Source organism: Anopheles marshallii, chromosome 3 (genome assembly GCF_943734725.1).
Source record: "Anopheles marshallii chromosome 3, idAnoMarsDA_429_01, whole genome shotgun sequence".
In the NCBI taxonomy this organism is placed as follows: Eukaryota; Metazoa; Arthropoda; class Insecta; order Diptera; family Culicidae; genus Anopheles; species Anopheles marshallii.
In genome coordinates, this window is record NC_071327.1 from 51,933,980 (window position 1) to 51,953,748 (window position 19,769).

Sequence of the window (19,769 nt, forward strand, 5' to 3'; positions counted from 1 at the left end):
GTGAACGATGTCACATAAATTGTCCAATAAAGTTTGCACCGGAAGCGGAACGGGATACAGGTAGGGTGCGAACCGGTACCGGCGTGTGATGTGATTTACCGGCTGCATTTTCTTCGAATCGTGCCAGCTTAATGCTTGGGGGGAATCAGTGTCTTTTGGAGAATGATGAGTTACTTACCCTGGAGGAGTTAAATGCCGCGTTTTCATTGATGATGAACTCCGGCCCTTTCTCACCCTTCGGACCAGGAAGTCCGCGTTCGCCTTTGTCACCAGGCAGGCCCGGATGTCCCGGAAGTCCGGTTTCACCCGTAAGTCCGGGCGCACCATCGTATCCGGGTGGGCCACGCAATCCCGGCGGTCCGGGTGGTCCCGGTTGACACTGACACTGATCCTGCGTACCATTGCGAGTACCCTCGGCATGGATTACCATGCCGGGCGAACCGGGTGGACCGGGTGGGCCAGATTCGCCCGTGTTACCCTTATCACCCTTCGGTCCCGATGCACCCGTTTGACCCGGAAGTCCTGGAATGCCGGGTGTGCCCGGAGGTCCTTTCGGTCCCGGTTGTCCGTGCGCTCCTTGATGGCCCTGGGTGGTGATAATAGTTTGTGATTAATTAGTGTGCAATTGATATGTAATTGGATAGATTCTAGGAATAGCGAGTAGGAGGTTACGAGTAGTACATGCTGTTTGTTAGACATTGGTTAGCAGTTTATTAGCAGATTACTATTTCTGATAATTGTTCCAAAAGGAATTTTTCGATGATTTATATAATTTGAACAGAATGCACCATATTTAAAACTTTTTTCTGTATTTTACAAGACTACTAATTGTTATGTTACAAAAATTACTAATGATACTATCATTGACAAACCCCCTAAATGTATGCAATGTGCAAAATTTATTAATCTTAAATATTCTTTTCATAAAATTGCCTTCAAGGCCAAGATGTGAATCTAATTTATAAACGCAATAAAAAGGCTACGGTTCTCCGGACACAATAAAGAAGAAATTATTACACCCTGTAGATGGCCACTTTTCTCACTTGTAGAAACATAAGGGAAAGCAAAAGTAATAGGTATAGCAAGCGAAGTATTTAAAAGTAATCGACATGATCTGCTGAAACGTACACTGTCCATAAAAAATCAAAATTGATTTAAAATTCATGCATCAAGTTCAAATATGGCAAAATAATAATAAAGCTTGTCCGGAGAAATATACCATCGTCGATAGCAAAGATATGGGGATTAAACAAGAATGGCAGGCAAGAAACCTTAGGGATTACGTGTTCGGGAAGGTTGGTGTTGTTTTTATTTTTGGTCACGAATTATGAAACTTTATTCTTTCCACCATGCACCCAACTTTCGGAAGCTAAATCGCATCCAACAATACCACGGTCATGCTTTACAATCCCGCGGAGGGCGCACATAACGCCCGAAACAACCTCGTTAAAATAAAGCAAAACAACATTTACGAAAGAAAACTTTGGTTTTTTGCTGTCTTTTGTTTTTGTTTCCTGGCTGCTTTGCTGTTTCGTTTTCCTTTCTTATTGGGCGTTCAGTATTTTTCTTTCGTGGTGTTTTATGTTTGCATCCCATTTTGGAGGGTCAAGTAGTAGTTTTTGTTTTACCGGTTTGTTGCTCTGCTAATGTTGTTTTGCATTAGCGTGTGCGTCTCGTGGGACAGACATGTTTTTTGGTGACATTTTACTGTGAAGCGAGAAAGAACGCGTAAACCCCGGAGTCGTTCTGTTTTACCGTTTGTGACGGTGAAGTTTGATGCAAAAAGAAATAAAAGTGGAATTCGCTAATGAAGATGTTGTGGGAACACCCACAGTATGCTGTGCCAGGCGAACCCCTTGGGGTGGTTGTTGTGGAAACCAAATGCAACTACAGGAAAAGGTCGTCTCCCGTGAGACGTATGTAGGATGTTTTGGGAGGTGTTCTTTTATATTCACTTTAGCGCCGCCCAATCAATGTACAGTTGAAAGGAAAAGGTTGGTTTTGGGTGAAATGAAACATAAAAAACAGTGAATATACAGTCAAACGCAAAACCAGTGAAAAAGACATCAATATTCATCAATGCTACTGCTGGCAACTAACTAACAAGCCAATAAAATTAAACTCAAATCACGCAAATTTGATGGTCCGCAAAGAAAGCATAAAATCAACTCTCTACCAAAGAACAGAACAGTATTGAAGAGGTACACCACTCACAAAAAAGAAACAATCAAACATTTTATTTGTGGGGTTCATTTCTTTGCATAAAGCCCCATTTTTTACCGTACCCTTTCACCTTTGGCACCTGTCAGACCCGGATCACCGCGGTCACCTTTGGTGCCGTGTTCGCCCTTTTCGCCCGGGAATCCGATCTCACCCTTCTCACCCGGTTCACCCTTCAGACCGGGTGAACCGCCACGCATTCCTTGGATCGGTGCACCGAGCATCGATTCCTGTGTCATGGAACCGGGCAAGGATTCAGAAGGAATAGGGAAGTGGATGGTACAAATTGGTGAGAGAAAAGGAAAAAGAAAAAAAGAGAGAGAGCGAGAACAAAATGTTCCATTTCGGTTAGAATTGATGCAAACAATTGGTAGAAAAACTAAGAGAAAAATAGAGTAAGAAATACACCGAAGATTGTTTCTTGTTCCTTCGTTTCGATGATCGGGCGATGAACTTTTCTTCTGATGCTGCTTAAAGCAACGCTTTTGTCGTAAAGCAATGAATTTGAATTTTACGTTTTCTTTTTTGTCACAATTTTCCCATCTTGGTTTGCGTTCAAATGAAATTTGAAACAAAAATTTTACAAAAAAACATACAAAAACAATACAATCCCAACCCCAAAACCAAAGGCCAGAAAAACGAGCTTGTAGTTGACAAACAGTCGCACAGAGTAAAAACTTTTTTTCACACTATATTTTGTCCTCGGAAAACGGAATGTTTCGGTAAGCGCGTCACCGAAACGTGAGGTAAGTTTTTTCACCGTTCCACTAGCCTCAACCCTTGATGGATAACAATAGAAACTTGAAACAAAACAGAAAAAGCAATAGAAAATCACGTAAAAATGTTTATAAAGATGAACATTTGCACAACGGCACACGTTTTTCTTTAACCTTTGTACACACTTTTGTTTGCGTTTGCACTGGAGTGTTTAGCGAATAGTTTTCTCGTGCTGCTGAGAAGACTGTGCAAATGTCTTTTGAGTTTTGAACAATGAGAACTAAAAATTAAACTTGCTAGCTGATTAAAATTATCCCGCTTTTAAATGAGCTTTTATAGAGTTACGAGTTATAATTCTATGAGGCTTGCTTCAGTTTTGTACTGTGATAATTTTCCTCTCTTTCTGGAAAATAGGATGAACATATGTCCTTCCATTTGTTCACAAAAGTTCAAATAGATACAGCATTTCTTATTAACACGAAGAAACACAGCATTATGGTCGATTGTACATTTACACCTTCGGTTTGAGGACATTTTCATTTCCTTTCATCACGATACCTGCGGTCGGCGTAACCATGGCAATCTCATTGAAACGAAGGATGAACGTGATGTGAGCTTTTTTGTCTTTTTTCCTTAGTTCACTGAAAAAATAATTTTCCACTACAATGTACAACTACAGCAGGTAAGAAGCATCATGTAGTGCCTGCAGTGTCTTCGTTGATTGTGCCCTGTAACCGCTTGCCGTTTCCAAAGCAACCTTTTTCCTGCTTTCAATTGTATGTTGTCGCTAGGGCCATCGCTTATGCTGTGTTTTTATCACTCGTTGCGCTCTCTAACACAGGCTCGTATCCTCACAGCTTCGTTTCATAAATAATGTTTTATTGGAAGAGCACACGTGAAACACATCGGAGTTAGGGGCGGGTGTATACAACACACCCCAGGCTGCTTTGATTGCTACCTTTACAATGGTGGTGGTTTGCAGTCATCTGTACTTGTAGGGTGGACCACCACCATTTGTCGGGTTCTCCCACTGCTTGGATTACACCAACTTACAGCAACTTTTCTTCATCTGTCAAAAGCTTCAGCTCGGTACAACACAAATTCTCAACCCCGGGGCTCAACCCCTATCCACATGGAGGTCATACGGGCGTTGAACAAATAAAATGTACAAATTGAATAAAATTAGATTTGTCATATTGGCAGTTTCTGCTCCATGTGCTTCCGTTGCAAAATTTTTCTTCTCCGTTTGTACTGTAGCTGACTGTAGGGGAGATATGTCATGCTGCATTCTAACCACTTAATACCTTCGATTAACTTTTCTCGATTGTTTCGCTTGCAGTGTTTTGATGCACCACTGACCGAGTTTTCGTACTGTCTTATTACAACGCTTTATTTAATTACCTCAAAACAAGCAGCTAGTAGCAATTTTGCTGTAAACTAGTTCTCTGAGCGGTTGGGCGGTACTTGGTGCACCATTGCACAAGGGTCCGCATTATGGTCCTTTAACCACAAATTAAATTTTATCGAGCAATAAGACGCTCCCGATGCGTTTACGTTAGCCGGGTTAACCATCGTCCGGGGTTGTGAAAGTTTCCATTCGGTCGCAAATTTACACTGGATAGGAAAAGTTTATCGGTTCTACCGGTGCTCGGTGCATGGTTTAAAGGAAACTTGGTCTACCATTCACTACCCGAAGCCGGCTCTTTCTTACTTAAAGTTAGTCACATTCACTGGGCAACGCTACACGGAGACAATTCATTGTTGGTTGGATAGCATGGAGTCCGAAAACTTTCGAACCATCGGTAGCATCCGACAAGTGGTCTAAATTTAATTATGGCGTAGATTTAAACCGGGTTCCGTAACGCACCGGGGAGCAGAAAAGTAAAAGCAAAGCATAAACCATAAAAGCATAATAGAAAAGAATTGCACGCATAAGACAACCCATTCGTTCCCCAATGGTAATACCCCACACGATCCCATTTTCTCGTTATACCTTGAACATCCGCGACGGATTCCAATTAGTCTAGAAAAATAGTTAAGTTTGGAAAGTGGTTATGATATAAAACACAGAGATACAGAGAACGGATAGAGAGAGAAAGATAGAAACAACTCGTACGTTAGTGATCGCGCTGCAAGGTAAGTTCGGGTTAGTGGCTGATTAGTAGCTTATTTACGGTGTGCGGCATGGACACCACACACCCACTACAAGCATTGGTCAGTGGAAAATGGAGCGTTTTTGTTGTTGCTAGATGGCCGGTCGATTACTTACATCATAGTTCTCTGGAAGCCCTGGAGGACCCGGAGGTCCGGCTGGGCCCGGTACACCGGGTGCCCCATCCAGACCCGGTTCCCCCTTGCTCCCGTGGAGGCCCTCCGGTCCGGTAGCGCCCTGGTCGCCGCGGTCTCCCTTGTCACCCTTCGGGCCGGAAGCACCGCGTTCACCTTGAGGACCAGTGACGCCCTGGTGGAATTGAAATATAGAAGAGAAAGAGAGAGAGAGAGGCACATTAAATCCCTTAATCGACGGTACGAGGATGGTATGGATGCGCTTACCGTTAGACCCGGAGAACCGGTCTTTCCCTCTTTGCCGGGCATGCCTTGCGGGCCGCGAAGATACTCGCGCAGTTTGCTGTCCATTTTGAGCTCCTCGATGATAAGGGATGCATTGCAAAAGCATTGCCCTCCATGTTTTCTGTTTGGCAGTGTGTCGTAGAGCTGTTTGGGGATGAGAAAGTAGAAAGCGTTGAGTAACACAGCTGCTAGTTATGTGTATACTGTCGCAGATAACATGGTTTAAAGTGATACCATTGTAATGTTTGCTTTTGCGCCTGGTAGGTAGGCAAAAATGCAAACAAATTAATCCACTTAACTATGATACAGCTTTAAGGTACCCATGGGGAAGTGTGTTTTTCATTGTTTTAAAATGGTGTGGTAGTTACATTCTTAAGAAATAATTTTACACCAAATTTGATTTGAAGGAATTTTAAATTAACTATTTGTTATCCGAAGAGAAACAAATGCTAACGTTCCTCAATGCTTCAATGCTAATATATCGCTTGAAAGAACGCCTATGGCTATGCAATCTGGATAAAAAATGTTCGTTTGTTGTTTTGGCCAAACATTTAAAGAACTTTTCTTTTACAAACGGAACGAAGAATTAGTGCTAATCTGTTACTTTAAGTCTTATAAAAAATGAATTCATTTACTGAATTAAAGCGTAACCTTTCATTGCACGCGATGTAAGAATCTTGAACTTATTTTTGTGTAAAGTGTTATAAGTGCCATAAAGCATTTCACTGATGTAAACTCATCCTTACCTGTGATAATCGTTTCTATCGGTACATATAAGCCATTTTTGTTAGCACCACAAAGGAAAGCGTTAAAAGAATTAAAGCATGTAGCTTATTAGAATTAAATCCGTCACCCATTAAGCAGGCAACTATTGTGTGGCTGAAGTCAACTTACCATCTCATCACCAGACCCATCACCGTCGAAGTATCCGCCTCCTTTCGGTCCGACCGCACCCGGTGGTCCTGGTGGACCCGGTGGCCCCTGGGGGCCCGGCGGTCCCGGTGGCCCCCGAATGCTTTCCCCCTTAGCGCCCCGCTCACCCTTATCACCCTTCACTCGGTAGCCATACTCGGGTGGTGGTGGTGAAATCATCGGTGGCTCATTGAATCCATCGTCGTCACCACTTTGCTGTGGAAGAAAGAATGGAAGCAGAATGGCAGAGAGTTAAGATCAAAATGTCGAACTGAAGGGAAAAGTCAGGCCCAAACCGGGGGGATATTAATTTTCACGATCACAACCCCAAACAATGGGCTCAGGGAGCCGCTAGTGATTTTAATCAAAGCGTTTTGGGACGCGATAGGCGAAGTGGCTGAAAAAAAGCAAACAAACCAAAAACAAAGAAACAACCACGATAACGATATTGTTTCGTTGGGAAGCGTCTGTCCTTTGAAGGGTGCGACTTTGAAACGCGTCATCGTTTTCGGTCGATTGAGCAGATGAGAAGCAGAATTAGCGTGATTAGCCGACGATATTAATCGTTTACGGGTTTTTTGAAGTTTTTCGTCGAGGGTTTATTGAGAGAAGAATAAAACCCGTCAGCTTTGCAGCCAATTGAGGCGAACGTTTTCATTGAAGGGAAGGAAACGGTCCGATAATTGCTTTTGAAAAAGTAAAGCACTGCCGGGTGAGTGGCTGGGCTGTGCTGAGCCGAACGATGAAAGATTTACCACCAAAAATCATTCAATCGTGGAAATCATTGCTGCTTATTTGTGCGATTTTGTGTGCGTGTGTTAGTTTGCGTGGTTTGGAAGTGGAAGCTGTTTGGCCGGGGCCAAAGGAAGGTTTCGCTTAATTTATGCTGATTAGTCCATCATGTTCGGCTGATTGGTTTGCCGTTTGATCCTCATTTCGGGTCCGATTTTGGGGGTTTTTGGTACCTTGGAGGCTAATGAAAACGATTTCCCCGCTACGTGCTGATTGGGCTGGGGAGGTTTTTCGACTCGCAAGACCCCGTTTCCGTTGATTGGTAATGACCGAATGTTACAGGATTGGCCCCCCTCCACCCCTTTGCGACGAAGTTAGGGTAAGAAAATTACAATTTCCATCCAGTTTAGAAGTCATTTGTGGGGATGATGATGATTATGTTTCAATTGCGAATTGGGTATCGATTGATGAGCTGGAAACTTTCGTCCCTTGTGGGCAAAATGGTAAAAGTAAGCGTAGATTTATCGATTCGTTTTCTTCGAATTTTTAATAAATAATTAATCACAATGAATGTGGTAGATAGTCCAATACACTGTGTTTAACGTTGGAAAATTAAATTCCTATCTTATGTACTTTTTTCCAAAGCTTTTCTAGTGTGTTTATGCATAATCCCCGATATCCTTCTCGGAAGGTAGAGAGAACCCAAGCTAATCCGTTCTGTGCACGAAGGTGTGTAAGGTTTCTGCCACGTTAAAAATATCTTAAGTACGTAAAACTCTCATCGCATAAGCTGCTGGTTGAGCGTAGCATTTATTTCTGCCAGGGAAACCACACTTTTGTAGAAGAAACCCAAAAAAAAAAGAACGAGCGGTTCGCGCAAAAAGAGAAATGGATAAAAGGGGCATTTCGGAACCGATGAATTCTTGTTGTAATCGTGTCGCAACAAGGGGCTACATGAACGGCGAAACATTAACGCTTCAATAAATTTAAATAGCTTACCGAAAGAAACGGAGAAGCACCGAGCTGACATTAAAATTGTTGCACCAGCTCCGTACATGGCCGTGATGGTGAAGAGAAAGCGAATATTCTTTGGCAAAAGTGTCCGCATGTTAACGCTTTTCTTTTCACGCGTTGCTTTGAGCTCCCTCGCTCATTGGTATGCACTCGCTGCAGATTCAATCCAGCAGGGAATTGTCTTGCCTTTTGCCTGAAACCGTTTTTCGTTTTTATTGCTGCCGGTTTTTAGCTTGGCTCAGCGCGGAACGCACAGAACGAATAGGAAATTATTGGTTCAGAAATGGAGCGCTAACGTTCACGAAAATGGGGCATTGAAACCGGACACGAGGAACAGGACATTGCAGCATCGGTACAGGAATAGTGTCTTTCCAGCAGGACACGTCCATTGCCGGTAATCTGTTCGTTGCTTGGTTCGGTTGTTTTCTTCCGTTGCTTTCCAACTGCATCCAAAGCCTTTGGATTATATGGTTTAAAGCGCTGTCTCTGGCAATGACAATGTCCAGCACAAGAAGAAATTAAGAAAGTGTCTTCGTACACCGAAGGTAATAGCATCGTCGAACACATTGCCTGAGCAGAAATGTGCTGCGAAACAAATTAAAATCCAAAGTGAGTGTTTGGCGAGACAATAGCCAGCAATGGTCTCGATCGGTAGTGTGTGGGACGTCCGAATGGGTTGTACAAGAATTGGCAATTAAAAAACTCGCTGAACGGTTCGCTCGGTTGAAATTGAAAATATCTTCATTGGACGTTGCGATGAAGGAAGAAATATGTTTGATGAACGGGTGGAGCAAGTGAGTGTCTCACCCGTAGCGGAGGAACGCAATCTGTGGATGGCAATCTGCGCCGGAACAAAGTAAACCCCCGGAACAAAAGCTTCTCCCCATCCCAAGATCTCTGTGATCGTTCGTCCGTTCATTTTTAATCTTGGTCGGGTTTGGCTTTAAACTTCTTGTCCGGTGGTGGATTTGAAAGGTTGAGAGCCGTGTTCCAAGAGCCCGTCAAATATTTGTTGAAGAATAATTAAAAGTTTCGCCCAAGAAGAAAAACTAAGCTTTGGTGAAGCTTTCAAGCGAAACGACACTTTCAAAGGGCGGTTTCGGAGTTGGTTTGGAAAATCGAATTTCGAATGAATTTCGTATATTGGGCAATGTTTGTGCTAACCAACCATTCGACGACCGTCTCTCGCTTCACGTAAGATACTTTTTCATAAGGATATCGTGTAATTTTATTCGGAGTAATATTGCTTCTCCTTGAGCTGGAAGCGGGATATCATTAGCACTGATCGGGGCCTACCCGAAACGTCCCAGCTCAAATCAGCGTTAGTTTGACAGACCCTTAACCCGTGGAGACATCTCCGCGCAAATCTTTCCCACAGCAGACACTAACCGCAACCCTTGGTAAGTTGGTGGGCGAAACGTGATCACCTTGCCTGGTGTGAGCGCCAATTCCGCGTAGTGCGCAACGAATCCTTCCGAGAAATCCTGCCCACGGACCAACTCGACGTTGCGGTTGTCCGCAAAGCCGCCTTTTGGCTCGACCGGTCCCAAACACTTGTCAACACTTATGCTAACGTCTTTACCGGCCTCATCGGATGCATTACGAAGGAGCCGCGCGGCTCGGTCCAGAAATCCTTCGTGCAGGGGTGTGTGCCGGTAGTTTGTAAGTGTGTTGAAATAAGTTAATTAAACTCACCCGCCGCGTGGGACTATAAAGTTGTTAATTTAATTTCTTCCCTTAACCACCTTTTGGAGTAAACTTCCGGGCGCTGGAGCTACCGTGTTCCGTGTGCTCCTTGCGGTAAGGTTGAGCGCAACCGCACATTTTTCTTCCGAACCGTACGCTTTTTGTTAGTGGTGGAAGCGATGTAAAAGGATTATTTTTTTTTGCTTGCATGCTCAGCTCAAACCCCCCAAAAAAAGGGACATCGATGGAAGAACGCTGGTAGGGGAACGGTACAACTTATTTAATGTATGAAGCACAACTTCCGACCGCATCCATTTATGTCTCGGGTGTCCTACATCTTTTCGAGGACTTCACTGAAAGTGACTGGAGGGCGACTGTTCTTGCTCCACCAGAGAAAGAATGTGTGCACATGTGTTTTGCGCTTATTCGACGTTAGTAAGTACACCCTTGTGAAACTGTAACGTAACTTGGGGGAGGGATGGACCTTCCATATGGTCGGCCCGGAAGATGAAGCTCTAGAGTCGAGCTGTCATATTTCTCTGTACCACTATTCTGAATCCTCCGTAATCCAGGGTGTGTATGTGAGGTGTTGAATTTGGGGCTGAGATAGTAGACAGCATAGAAAATGGAGCTAACGCTCGTAATGGTCGTATTTCGTTTTGGACGACAGATATGAGAATGTACTCGAGGCATACAGGTAGAGCTCACAGATCACTTTTAAAGCAGTTGTCGTTAGCTCTAGCTCGTTCATGGGACGAGGTTAAGAAATGATAGCATATTTTTGAAGCACTTGCATTATAACTCAACGTAGTACACTCCGGATGACAATGCACGTGCCTTTTGCATACTACGGTGAAGTTCTTGGCAATGATGCTGAACTTTGGTATTGCGATCGTAACTGTGTTTTTAGATCAAACAGGTAATGCATTACGTAGAAACTGATTTATTCTTAGTAATTTAACTCACAAATAAATTCTTTAGCTATTTTCAGCGTTTGAAATGGAATCCTATTATGCATTTGCGTAAACTTAGTGTAAACACTGAACGTCTTAAAATTTTGTAATATTTTTTTAATTACATGAGCTTATTAGAGTTCGTTAATCATTCTTGGGATATGGATAGTATTTTATGCTTAGTGATTTAGTATCTCTCTGCTTATTTCAGAGAGAAGCTTAAATTGCTAAGGTTTTCTGAACAAGGCATCTCAAAATGAAATAAGATACATACAACAGGAATCAAACAACAAACAATCTTGAGTCCACATCTCCACCCATTAAAACAGTGTTCCCATTTTCATTGTAGTGAAGGACGTTTAAAGATATTTCTCTGAAAGAAGAATTGGCTCCAGTTGAGGTTTAGATTTACACCAATCTTAATTTTCTTAAATAAATAATCCTAATCTCTAATTCTATGAATACTTTTAATACGTATTATCAGAATTGGCACGAAAAAGACCACCGTAGTGCAATACGGAAAAGGCAATGATAGTAGATATAGATGATGGCTAACGTGAAAGTCACCTGAGCTACATCACAAAACACAGGCGATGAGACAGAATTATCGCCCGTACACGAGACAGTTGATAGCGTTTTGTCCTTGAAACCTATCTTCACTCTCGATAAGGTTCGTTGACAAGCTTTTAGTGTAATGCTTCCCCACCAACGTAAAGCGAAAGGGGTAAGATGAGTACCACGGCAACAGGGCTGTTTATGCCACTCTGTCCCACTCGACCGAGTTGTTTAGTTTCCTGTGTGGTAGATCCCTTTTACTGCCTATTATCGAACAGAATGCGATACTCTGTGCATGTCGAAGATTTCCAACATTAAAGTCTGAGGGTGAGAGGGTTTGGTGGAGGTTGCAGCCAAGAATGCGAAACCTTTATCTGGTGGTAGTTGTGTGGCAGTAGTGATAGTCATTTCACCACACATCATTCGATGGAGGAATGTAATGAAATTTGCCGAAAATTGGCTCATCTCATGCTGGTGCTAGTGGTAGTTCTTCCTGTAAACCCCAAAACTCGGGGCACGCTTTAGTCGGGTTGCATGCGTGCTTTTGTTCGTAATGGTTATCTCGGGGAATGTTGGGTGCGGGTTGCGAGTGGCGTGTAGATTTTTGCAATCAAAATCTACAACCTCAAATGTCAAACGATCCTATACTGTCGTATCGTCGCTCCGTCTCGCCGGGCAACCGTGCGTATCGGTTGCGGCACGGTTTTCGAAAGCACCTGTCATCATATCAGTAGGCTGTGCGACTACTATTTCGACCCTGCCACAGAATAGCTGTCAACTTAGAGAGTGTTTTGGGATCGGCCAAGGTTAAGAAGCCATAACTTGGAGCAAGATGTATGTAAGTGTGTGTTTAGTGTTTTGGAAGGTTTTATTTTGTTAAAAGTGAGGCTCATCCGCACGTTCCGTGGTAACGGAGGCAGCACACACGCAGAGCCCGCATATTTGATTCGTCCAACAGAGGGCAGTGCGGTATCTGAAGTATCAGCTTCCTTTGGTGAGTTTACGTACATCTTTGTCTCCTCCGGGAGCACTTATCATCCGATCCGATTTGCAAGTGCGCGTGTGTTTGTACGGGTATGTCAAAAGGTAAGAAATTTAATACAGGTACACTTTTCATGCCTATCTTCACATTTGCAGACATGAAGAACTATCCCGAAACGCCACGAGCTGACAATAGATGTTCGTCGGGGTGAAGGTGGCTCCGACTTGTCAAACCACAGCCATGCTTCGTATATCGTCTGTTTCAGCAGGTGAAGGGATATGAGTGAGTGTATGTGATGCAAAAGTAGAAGAAGAAAAAAATGTAGCAACGGTTGATAATTTCCGCGAATCATGACGTCCTGCGATCACGCTCGGTAGCGCTTTTGCAGTGCGGCATGCTTGTCGTTTGACGGAACCCGGAAGTTGTGCCGACGGTTCGTTTAGGTTGCAGTCATGCGCGCTCGCGTGTGTATGTGTTGTGCCGCAGTGTGTATCTACCCATCGACATCGATGTACTCCCGGGCCCGGCAAATGCCGGCGGTTTTCTGGTATAAGGTATAAATTTTATTGCCCAGGTCGTAAATCGAGCATTGCGTGTAGTGAAACCGTTGTCCTGACGAAAGCTCCCGTACGTAAGAACCTTTCGCAAAGTTCAGCCGTAGGTGGGCACGGTGCGAATGATGGTAATTTTTGAGTTTTCTTCGTAGCACACGAGAGGAAATTGGATCCCTTAAATGGTGCTGTCTAAGCTTCTTTATGTCGCTGCCGTTTGCCGGGAAAGGGCAACAGTGCTGTGAGTGCTTGCGGAACGAGCATTATACCGCGAGGTTATATTGCCGGCACTGTTGTACATTGTCTATAGCAATCGTGCAAGTTCTACCGGTTATTGCGAGGTGGAGTGGTGAGTAGGCGAGGCAGCGAAGGCTAATGAAGCAGGTAAGACAATTTTGTAGAAATTTGTACTAACTTCTTCGCTTACATGGCTTTCGCTATCGGGGTGATGGCTTTCGCTATAGATAGTCGTGCGCAAACACTTGGACGGCACTTTGCCGAACGGTATCAGAAACATCATATTCTTTCTTCCCAGAGTTACAGCATAGTTGCAGCTCACGGTCGTGTCAAGCACACCGGCGTATGTGTATTCGTAACGAGTGTTTTAAAGTACGTAGGAAGAGAAATCACGGGTCTGCTGGATTAATTACACCTTTACATAACATTTTACGAGTGCAGTTATGTAGATAAGGTAAAATAAGGTTGGCAGTTTCCGAAATGGGATAGTTTGTGGTGGACTCTTTGTTTCCCAGTTCCGGTTTTGTTTGTTCCAGGCGTGTGCAGCTTTTGATTTTTCAGCACAGGACGGCTTTCAAGCGGGACCAACGTGGGGGCAAGGTGGTCTGGGGCTCATTTGTGAAGTTAAGTGGATCCCGTCATCCTTTTAACCGTAGCTTTATCGTGCGGTAGATCACGCATCCGGAAAACGAATAGCTGATCCTTCAATTCCACACCAGTGTCCGTGGGGTGCTGCGTGTTTGCTGCCAGTCCGGGGAGGATAACGGTAACGAACGAAGCGGAAGTTATTTTCGGATCCCTGAATCTGTATATTTTCGTGGCGGTAATTGGAGATAATCCGTAGGATTTTTTCCTTGTATCCCCCAGGGATTGTTGTGATTTTTGACAGGCTCGGCTTTTATTATTGTTTTCTTTCTTAATTTGTCGTTAACCGTGCAGTTTGCTTTTCCGCTAGATACACGGAACTGTGGGAGCACAGTATGGCACTATTTAATTTGAAGGATTCTGAAGGCAATTAACTGAATGCCGTGTGTTGTGGTTGGAACGGTTGAAACTCTCAATTACATGGCTTTTTATTTAGAAGCACGCTTCTAGGCACTTCATGAAGATTACAAGTGGTTCTGTATTTTGATATGGAAATGTCACGATAGAGGCATGGTTTCTGGCAGGACCAGTTGATATTGAAATTTGTTAAAAGCCACCGTCAACCAACTCGTTAAGCTCCATTTAATGAGACACTCTTTACGCGCAAAACAAGCAAACTTTCAAGCAAATGGAATGTGTACTTTAATGAAAGGTAAATATAGCTCCGTTTAATCTTCATTATGAATTGTGTCCACTCCTTTTTGGATGTTTATTTGTGCCCGTTGCGAACGGCGAAAACTTTTTCTCCCCCTGACCTTAATCCTCCATTCCCATTCCCCGTTGCTGATAGAATTGAAGAAACAGAAACAAAAGGAATATTACAGAAGGCGAACCATAAACCGAGCTCGTTACAGCGTTGGTGAATGGTGATTTCTACCAGCAATTACTTGCTGCCCGCCCTAATCCTTAAGGTGGTGCATGACTACGCATCATTCCTTGGGGAGGTTGGGACAAAAACAAGAGAGAGCAAAAAAGGGAAGTAAAACGAAACGCAATATAAAAAAGAAGGCAAACCGAGGGTGCAATAAACAGACCCGAGGACTGGTGCCTTTTTTTCGCGGCCTCGTGCATTCAAATTATCACCCAAAATTCCTTTCCAATCTAACCGTGGGCTTGTGGAAGCCAACGCTGGAGTCTTGTCGAGTGGTGTGACAGTTGGTGTAAATCGTAGCTTGGAAGCATTTTTTTCCGATTCTGTGTTTGCTTCACGGAAAAGGAAAAGATGGAAGCTTGAAATGAATCGAAAATGGACGTTTTTCCTTCCACCGATGGTATCGCGTGAACTGGAGCCAGTTCGTAAACAGGTGCTTAAGTCAGTGGAACCGTTGTTGGTTTTTGCCCGTCACTTCGATCGGAATGTGAATCGTCAAGGGTCAAGGTTGAAGGTGTTTTGGGCATTTGCTGTGTTGGCGTTTTTTTTTGTTGTTGTTTAGCTTCCCGTCTGTATCGCAGCATATTTTCGTACGATGTGAGAGCAAAGTGATCATGGCGTGCCCACCACATAGCTCGCAGGATGGTCACTAAAACCGATCCTTACAGGAGGCCGGGTGATGAAGGTGTGGCAGGGAGAGCTGATTTTATTAATTTTTCGTCCTTATTTACGTTCCGATGCGGATGCTTGAGGTTCAGCATTTTTTTCTTCTTTCATTTCTCCCTCCTCGAAGGGGGGCCCTTTCGGTGAAGGTTTGGTTTTATTTTGGGCACCATCAACACCCAGCAGAGTACCGAAGGGCTCGATGCTAACGTAACGGTTCCTCGGAGCATCTACACTTTTTTTTTCTACCGCGCTGCTACTTCTTTACTACAATGACCGATGGGCTCGCTCTTGGTCAGAATGGGGTCTAATATAAAATTGGGAGGAACCTTTTGCAACGAGGGTCTCGCAACCCGTGCCCAGGGCGCGTTGGGTTGTCCTAAACAAATTTAATTAACTTCGCCCATTCGACGATGGAGCCACCATCAAGCACAACGCCCGAGCGCCTTTCGTACGTTGGACCGGCTACGCTGGCCATTTTGGTTGAACGAACGGGGAGACCCACCCCAAAATTGGTGTACGGACGGAAGTGGATGACCGTGGTATCGGTGGTCAAAATCAACGCACCGTATGCGTGTCCACCGTCGTGAAAAATGGACCAGCGGATGCGGTCGAAGTAAAACAAACTGCGCCTGGGTAGCGCGGTGATGAAATACAATGGAACAAAAATGGTCGCAGGAATTATTGAAGGAAGAAAGCAGGAAAGAAAACCAAACGGCTAGTGTATCGAAATAAATGACAAAGCAACGCTTTGCGTTAGTGATGCCGTGCGTTTTGTTTACGCACGCAATTGACATGCTGAAGGACACACCGTCGACGAGGAACAGAACGGAGGTAGAGGTGGGCCGGGCCACAGCACAAAGGAAACAATCTGGAAGCTCATAATTTGGAACTGAAACATTTCAGCTGCAGTTGGACGGTGCTGAGGAATTAGTTCGTTGAAAATTGTTGCGTTTGATGAAATGAAAGATAATTTGTACCAATGCGACATTTAAGAATGGAATTCTGAAAATTGGGTAAGAGTTTTTGAAGTCCGCATGAAGTGAGCATATTGTGCGGTGTGGAATTTAATTTGTGGAATGCTACCAGCATGTCACTATTGTGCAAAAGCGAGAATGACGTAAACGGCATCGAAGAGATATGGCATGTGTGAGGAAAAAGGTTTAGTTCGATAAAAACGCTGGACGTCATCAGCTTTCACATGACAAAACTGGTATCAAAGCTCATCTAAACCACCCAGCCCTAGGACGTTGGGACAAAAGGTGTACATTTCGAAAAGGAAATTAATTTAATATCATGAGGTATGATATTGTTATGCTTCACGAAGATTCATTAGATATTTACAACCAATTCAAAGGTCCATCTCAATTCATTGACGAATAAATGAGTTGCTAGCTGACAAAGTTGCAAACACGACATTTATGTATGGACCAGTTGCGTCACCTAAAAGTTATTTTTATTAGAGTCCTTCTTGTGCTAATGGATAGTATCACATAAGTATCATAAATTGCAACATATTTTAAAAAAAATAGTGTTTGTTTACTGCAATGATCTAGCTTGATGGAAATAAAGTCTCCAAATGCCAGAATTAGTAAGTCAGCTCATTTGTAGGTTAAAGATAAAAAAAAAATGTTTATGTCAGAGGTGACGTACAGCTGTCGAAGATTTTTTACAAGTTTTTTTTATTGTTATCTATCAAAATGTGTGCATATATTGGTATTGTTATTTATGTTGAACAAGGGCTGTTATTAAACAAATTTTTATTCCAGTAATAGATATAAACAACTTCATTTACAACGTTTTTTGTGATCAAACATTATGCTACTTTCATTGAATTGTTTCTTTTTGGCTGTTGTATATGATTATGTTGGTTGTGATTTAAATCTTGTGTAATTACGGCTTACATCTTCCGGACAATAAATATGTGTACCTAATCTGCAACAATTTGTGTAAAATGACAATGTGTAAAATTTATTCAATTCAAGCTTCGTTGTTAACAAAAAAAAATATCGACATTAATATATCAACATTAGTTCAGGTTCATAAACTCCGGTGTAAGCCGCTTACCGCTTGCTATCAAAACATTGTACTAGTTTTCCGATTAAATTAGCGCATCGTCATTATTGAAATGGCGAAAGAGTTTTAAATCATTGGAACGAAATAAAGCTAGTTGATTTTTTCCTGCACCGATATTGCACACTAGCAGTTTTTGATTGAATGGTACGGTCAATAAAATAGACCCTGCTCAATAATTAATTGACACGTTCTGGTGCGCGGCAATTGAATGATAACTAAATCGATAAAGTTAATAAACAGAGACCAACCAACCGGTACAATTTAACTTGAACCGAGCGTGTTTGCATTGGCGTGCGTTTAATTCGCTGTTTGATAATCGCTAGCTGGTATTAAGCTTGCTGCGATGTGCGTGCTGGCACAATCCATTCGTTTGATTGCGTGCTATTGATAATGACACACCTGATGAAGACGATTTCGTCAGTTACGGTGTGATCATAATTTGATCGATCATTTAAATAATTGTATCACTTTTAAGAGTGTATGTGTGTTTGGTTATTTGCGTAGATATAAGGTCAGCTTTATTTGAAAATGTTGCAACTATGTAAATTATGGAAAAGAAAAAAAAATCATAAGCGGGCCTATGTTTGCAGTCGATTATATGATTTTTTTTTCTGGAATAATGTACATCAATCCGCCTGCAACGGTACCCATTGCAATGATTAGTTTCAATGCCAATGAATAACAGTTTGTTTGATTGTTTTGTGCAAATTGATAATCATGTTTGGTAGTAATGATTAAAATTACGGTCATGTTTATTTATAATTATCAGATGGCAGAGTTTTATGGTAATTGGATTTGATGCATACTAATGCTTTATGTAACAGAAAGCCATCTGCTGGCCCCTTGAAACTGCTTCCATTCTATTTAGATTACAGATTTCTGATCGCTTGCCAAACAGTTTTTCGAAAGCCATTTACGCTAATTTTAGCCATATGCTTAATGGAACTAAGCAGCTGCTTCTTGGCCCTAATGTATGATTTGTTAGTAGTGAAAGGCCCACCGACGAGCAGAAGCCATTAAACGTTCTGCAATGCATTTTTACGTTCATGCATTTACTTACGTCATACACCATCTCGGAATTAAAGTCATCACCGAACTCGTCTGTCGATTCGAACTCTTCGTCAACCTTCGGGCATTGGATGTTCATTTATCGTGTGCAACGCAATAAACATAAGTGTCATGAAATAAAAGAAGAAAAAGAAAAGTGCAAAAAGAAAACATAAATAAATGAAAAAAAACAAAAGAAAAAAGTAATATAAAGGAAATTATAAGCATATATAAACTATAAACATAAAAACCATCAGTATGTTTTGCATAAAAGAATCGAACATGTGACGTTGGTTGAATTAAGAAATTAATAATTGTATAAATAATAATAAATGTACATGGTAAAGAGTGACCTTGCTATATCAAAGACATAATATTGATAAAACAAGCATCTCCATAATTCTTCCCTTAACTCGATGCAGCTATTCTTGCCCTTTCATGTTCGCTTATGTCATTTAGTATGGGTTTAGTGTAATCGCAGGGATTGGCACTAGCCATTGTCGAAGGAGTAGGCCCAGCGAATGCAACCGACAGCTGAAATAGGATCGTTTAGCTCATTTGGCTAGAAAATCGTACCAATCGGTGCTTAAGCATAAGCATACGGCTTACAGCAGCTTATTCCATCGAATCGAATTAATTGTTCTGCTTCGTTGATGAAGTTGCGTACTCCAACCGACTAACGAGGTTGGTAGTGTGTGGCCTACAACTAGTCCGACCTCTCTTACAGGGCCAACGTTTGCCGCCGGCGAATGTCATAGGTAGGTTGCTGCTGAGCATGAGATAAAGGAATAGAGATGCTTTCGGGAAGGCGGTATCAGTGTGCATGTGTTTCACAACTTCGTTTCATCATAGTTTGTTGCAAACTCAAAAGAACACCAAATCTCCCTAGATGTAAGGACCAAATTGGACCGATAAGAAGAAATAGTCCGGGTTTAGAAAAGCACTAAGAATTGTTCGACCAAAAGGTAGTGTTTTTCATCGTTCTTTGTTGCTTTTTTTCCCCCCTTTTCGATCTCAGAATTGCTGATGTAGTACACGATTCTAGCAGCGTACGCTCAATCGAAAGGTTCCTAGTGTGAATCGTTGATGTGTTCTTGATCACGGGAGCGACCGGGAAAGGTCACCGCCTTGCTGGTGGGTGGCATTGTGTTCTGAAGTAAATTTCGAAGAAAAACACACTCTAACCTATAGTTTAGAGACGGTAATCTTTGTCAGGAACGGAAGATCGAAGAAGGTGTGTGTATGGTTGAATAATCGCAGCCACACTCGCTATCCCTCTTATTCCTTGGCAGGAAACTGGATAGCGGCCGTCCATATATTACACCGATGTTGAACTT

The 19,769-nt window shown here is 42.7% G+C and overlaps 1 protein-coding gene across 1 annotated transcript in view; it reads right to left on the bottom strand.

The window, feature by feature from the left end:
- LOC128712791 (collagen alpha-1(XVIII) chain) overlaps positions 1–19,769 on the bottom strand; it is a 139,244-nt gene that overhangs the window by 41,945 nt on the left and 77,530 nt on the right. The window contains exons 5-12 of the mRNA XM_053807664.1: positions 18,446–18,511; positions 6,403–6,636; positions 6,255–6,269; positions 5,491–5,652; positions 5,207–5,398; positions 4,931–4,960; positions 2,286–2,450; positions 179–586 (exon numbers count right to left, since the gene is read on the bottom strand). Of these exons, the coding sequence (XP_053663639.1) occupies positions 179–586; positions 2,286–2,450; positions 4,931–4,960; positions 5,207–5,398; positions 5,491–5,652; positions 6,255–6,269; positions 6,403–6,636; positions 18,446–18,511 (1,272 nt within the window). The remainder of the gene's footprint in view (positions 1–178; positions 587–2,285; positions 2,451–4,930; positions 4,961–5,206; positions 5,399–5,490; positions 5,653–6,254; positions 6,270–6,402; positions 6,637–18,445; positions 18,512–19,769) is intronic.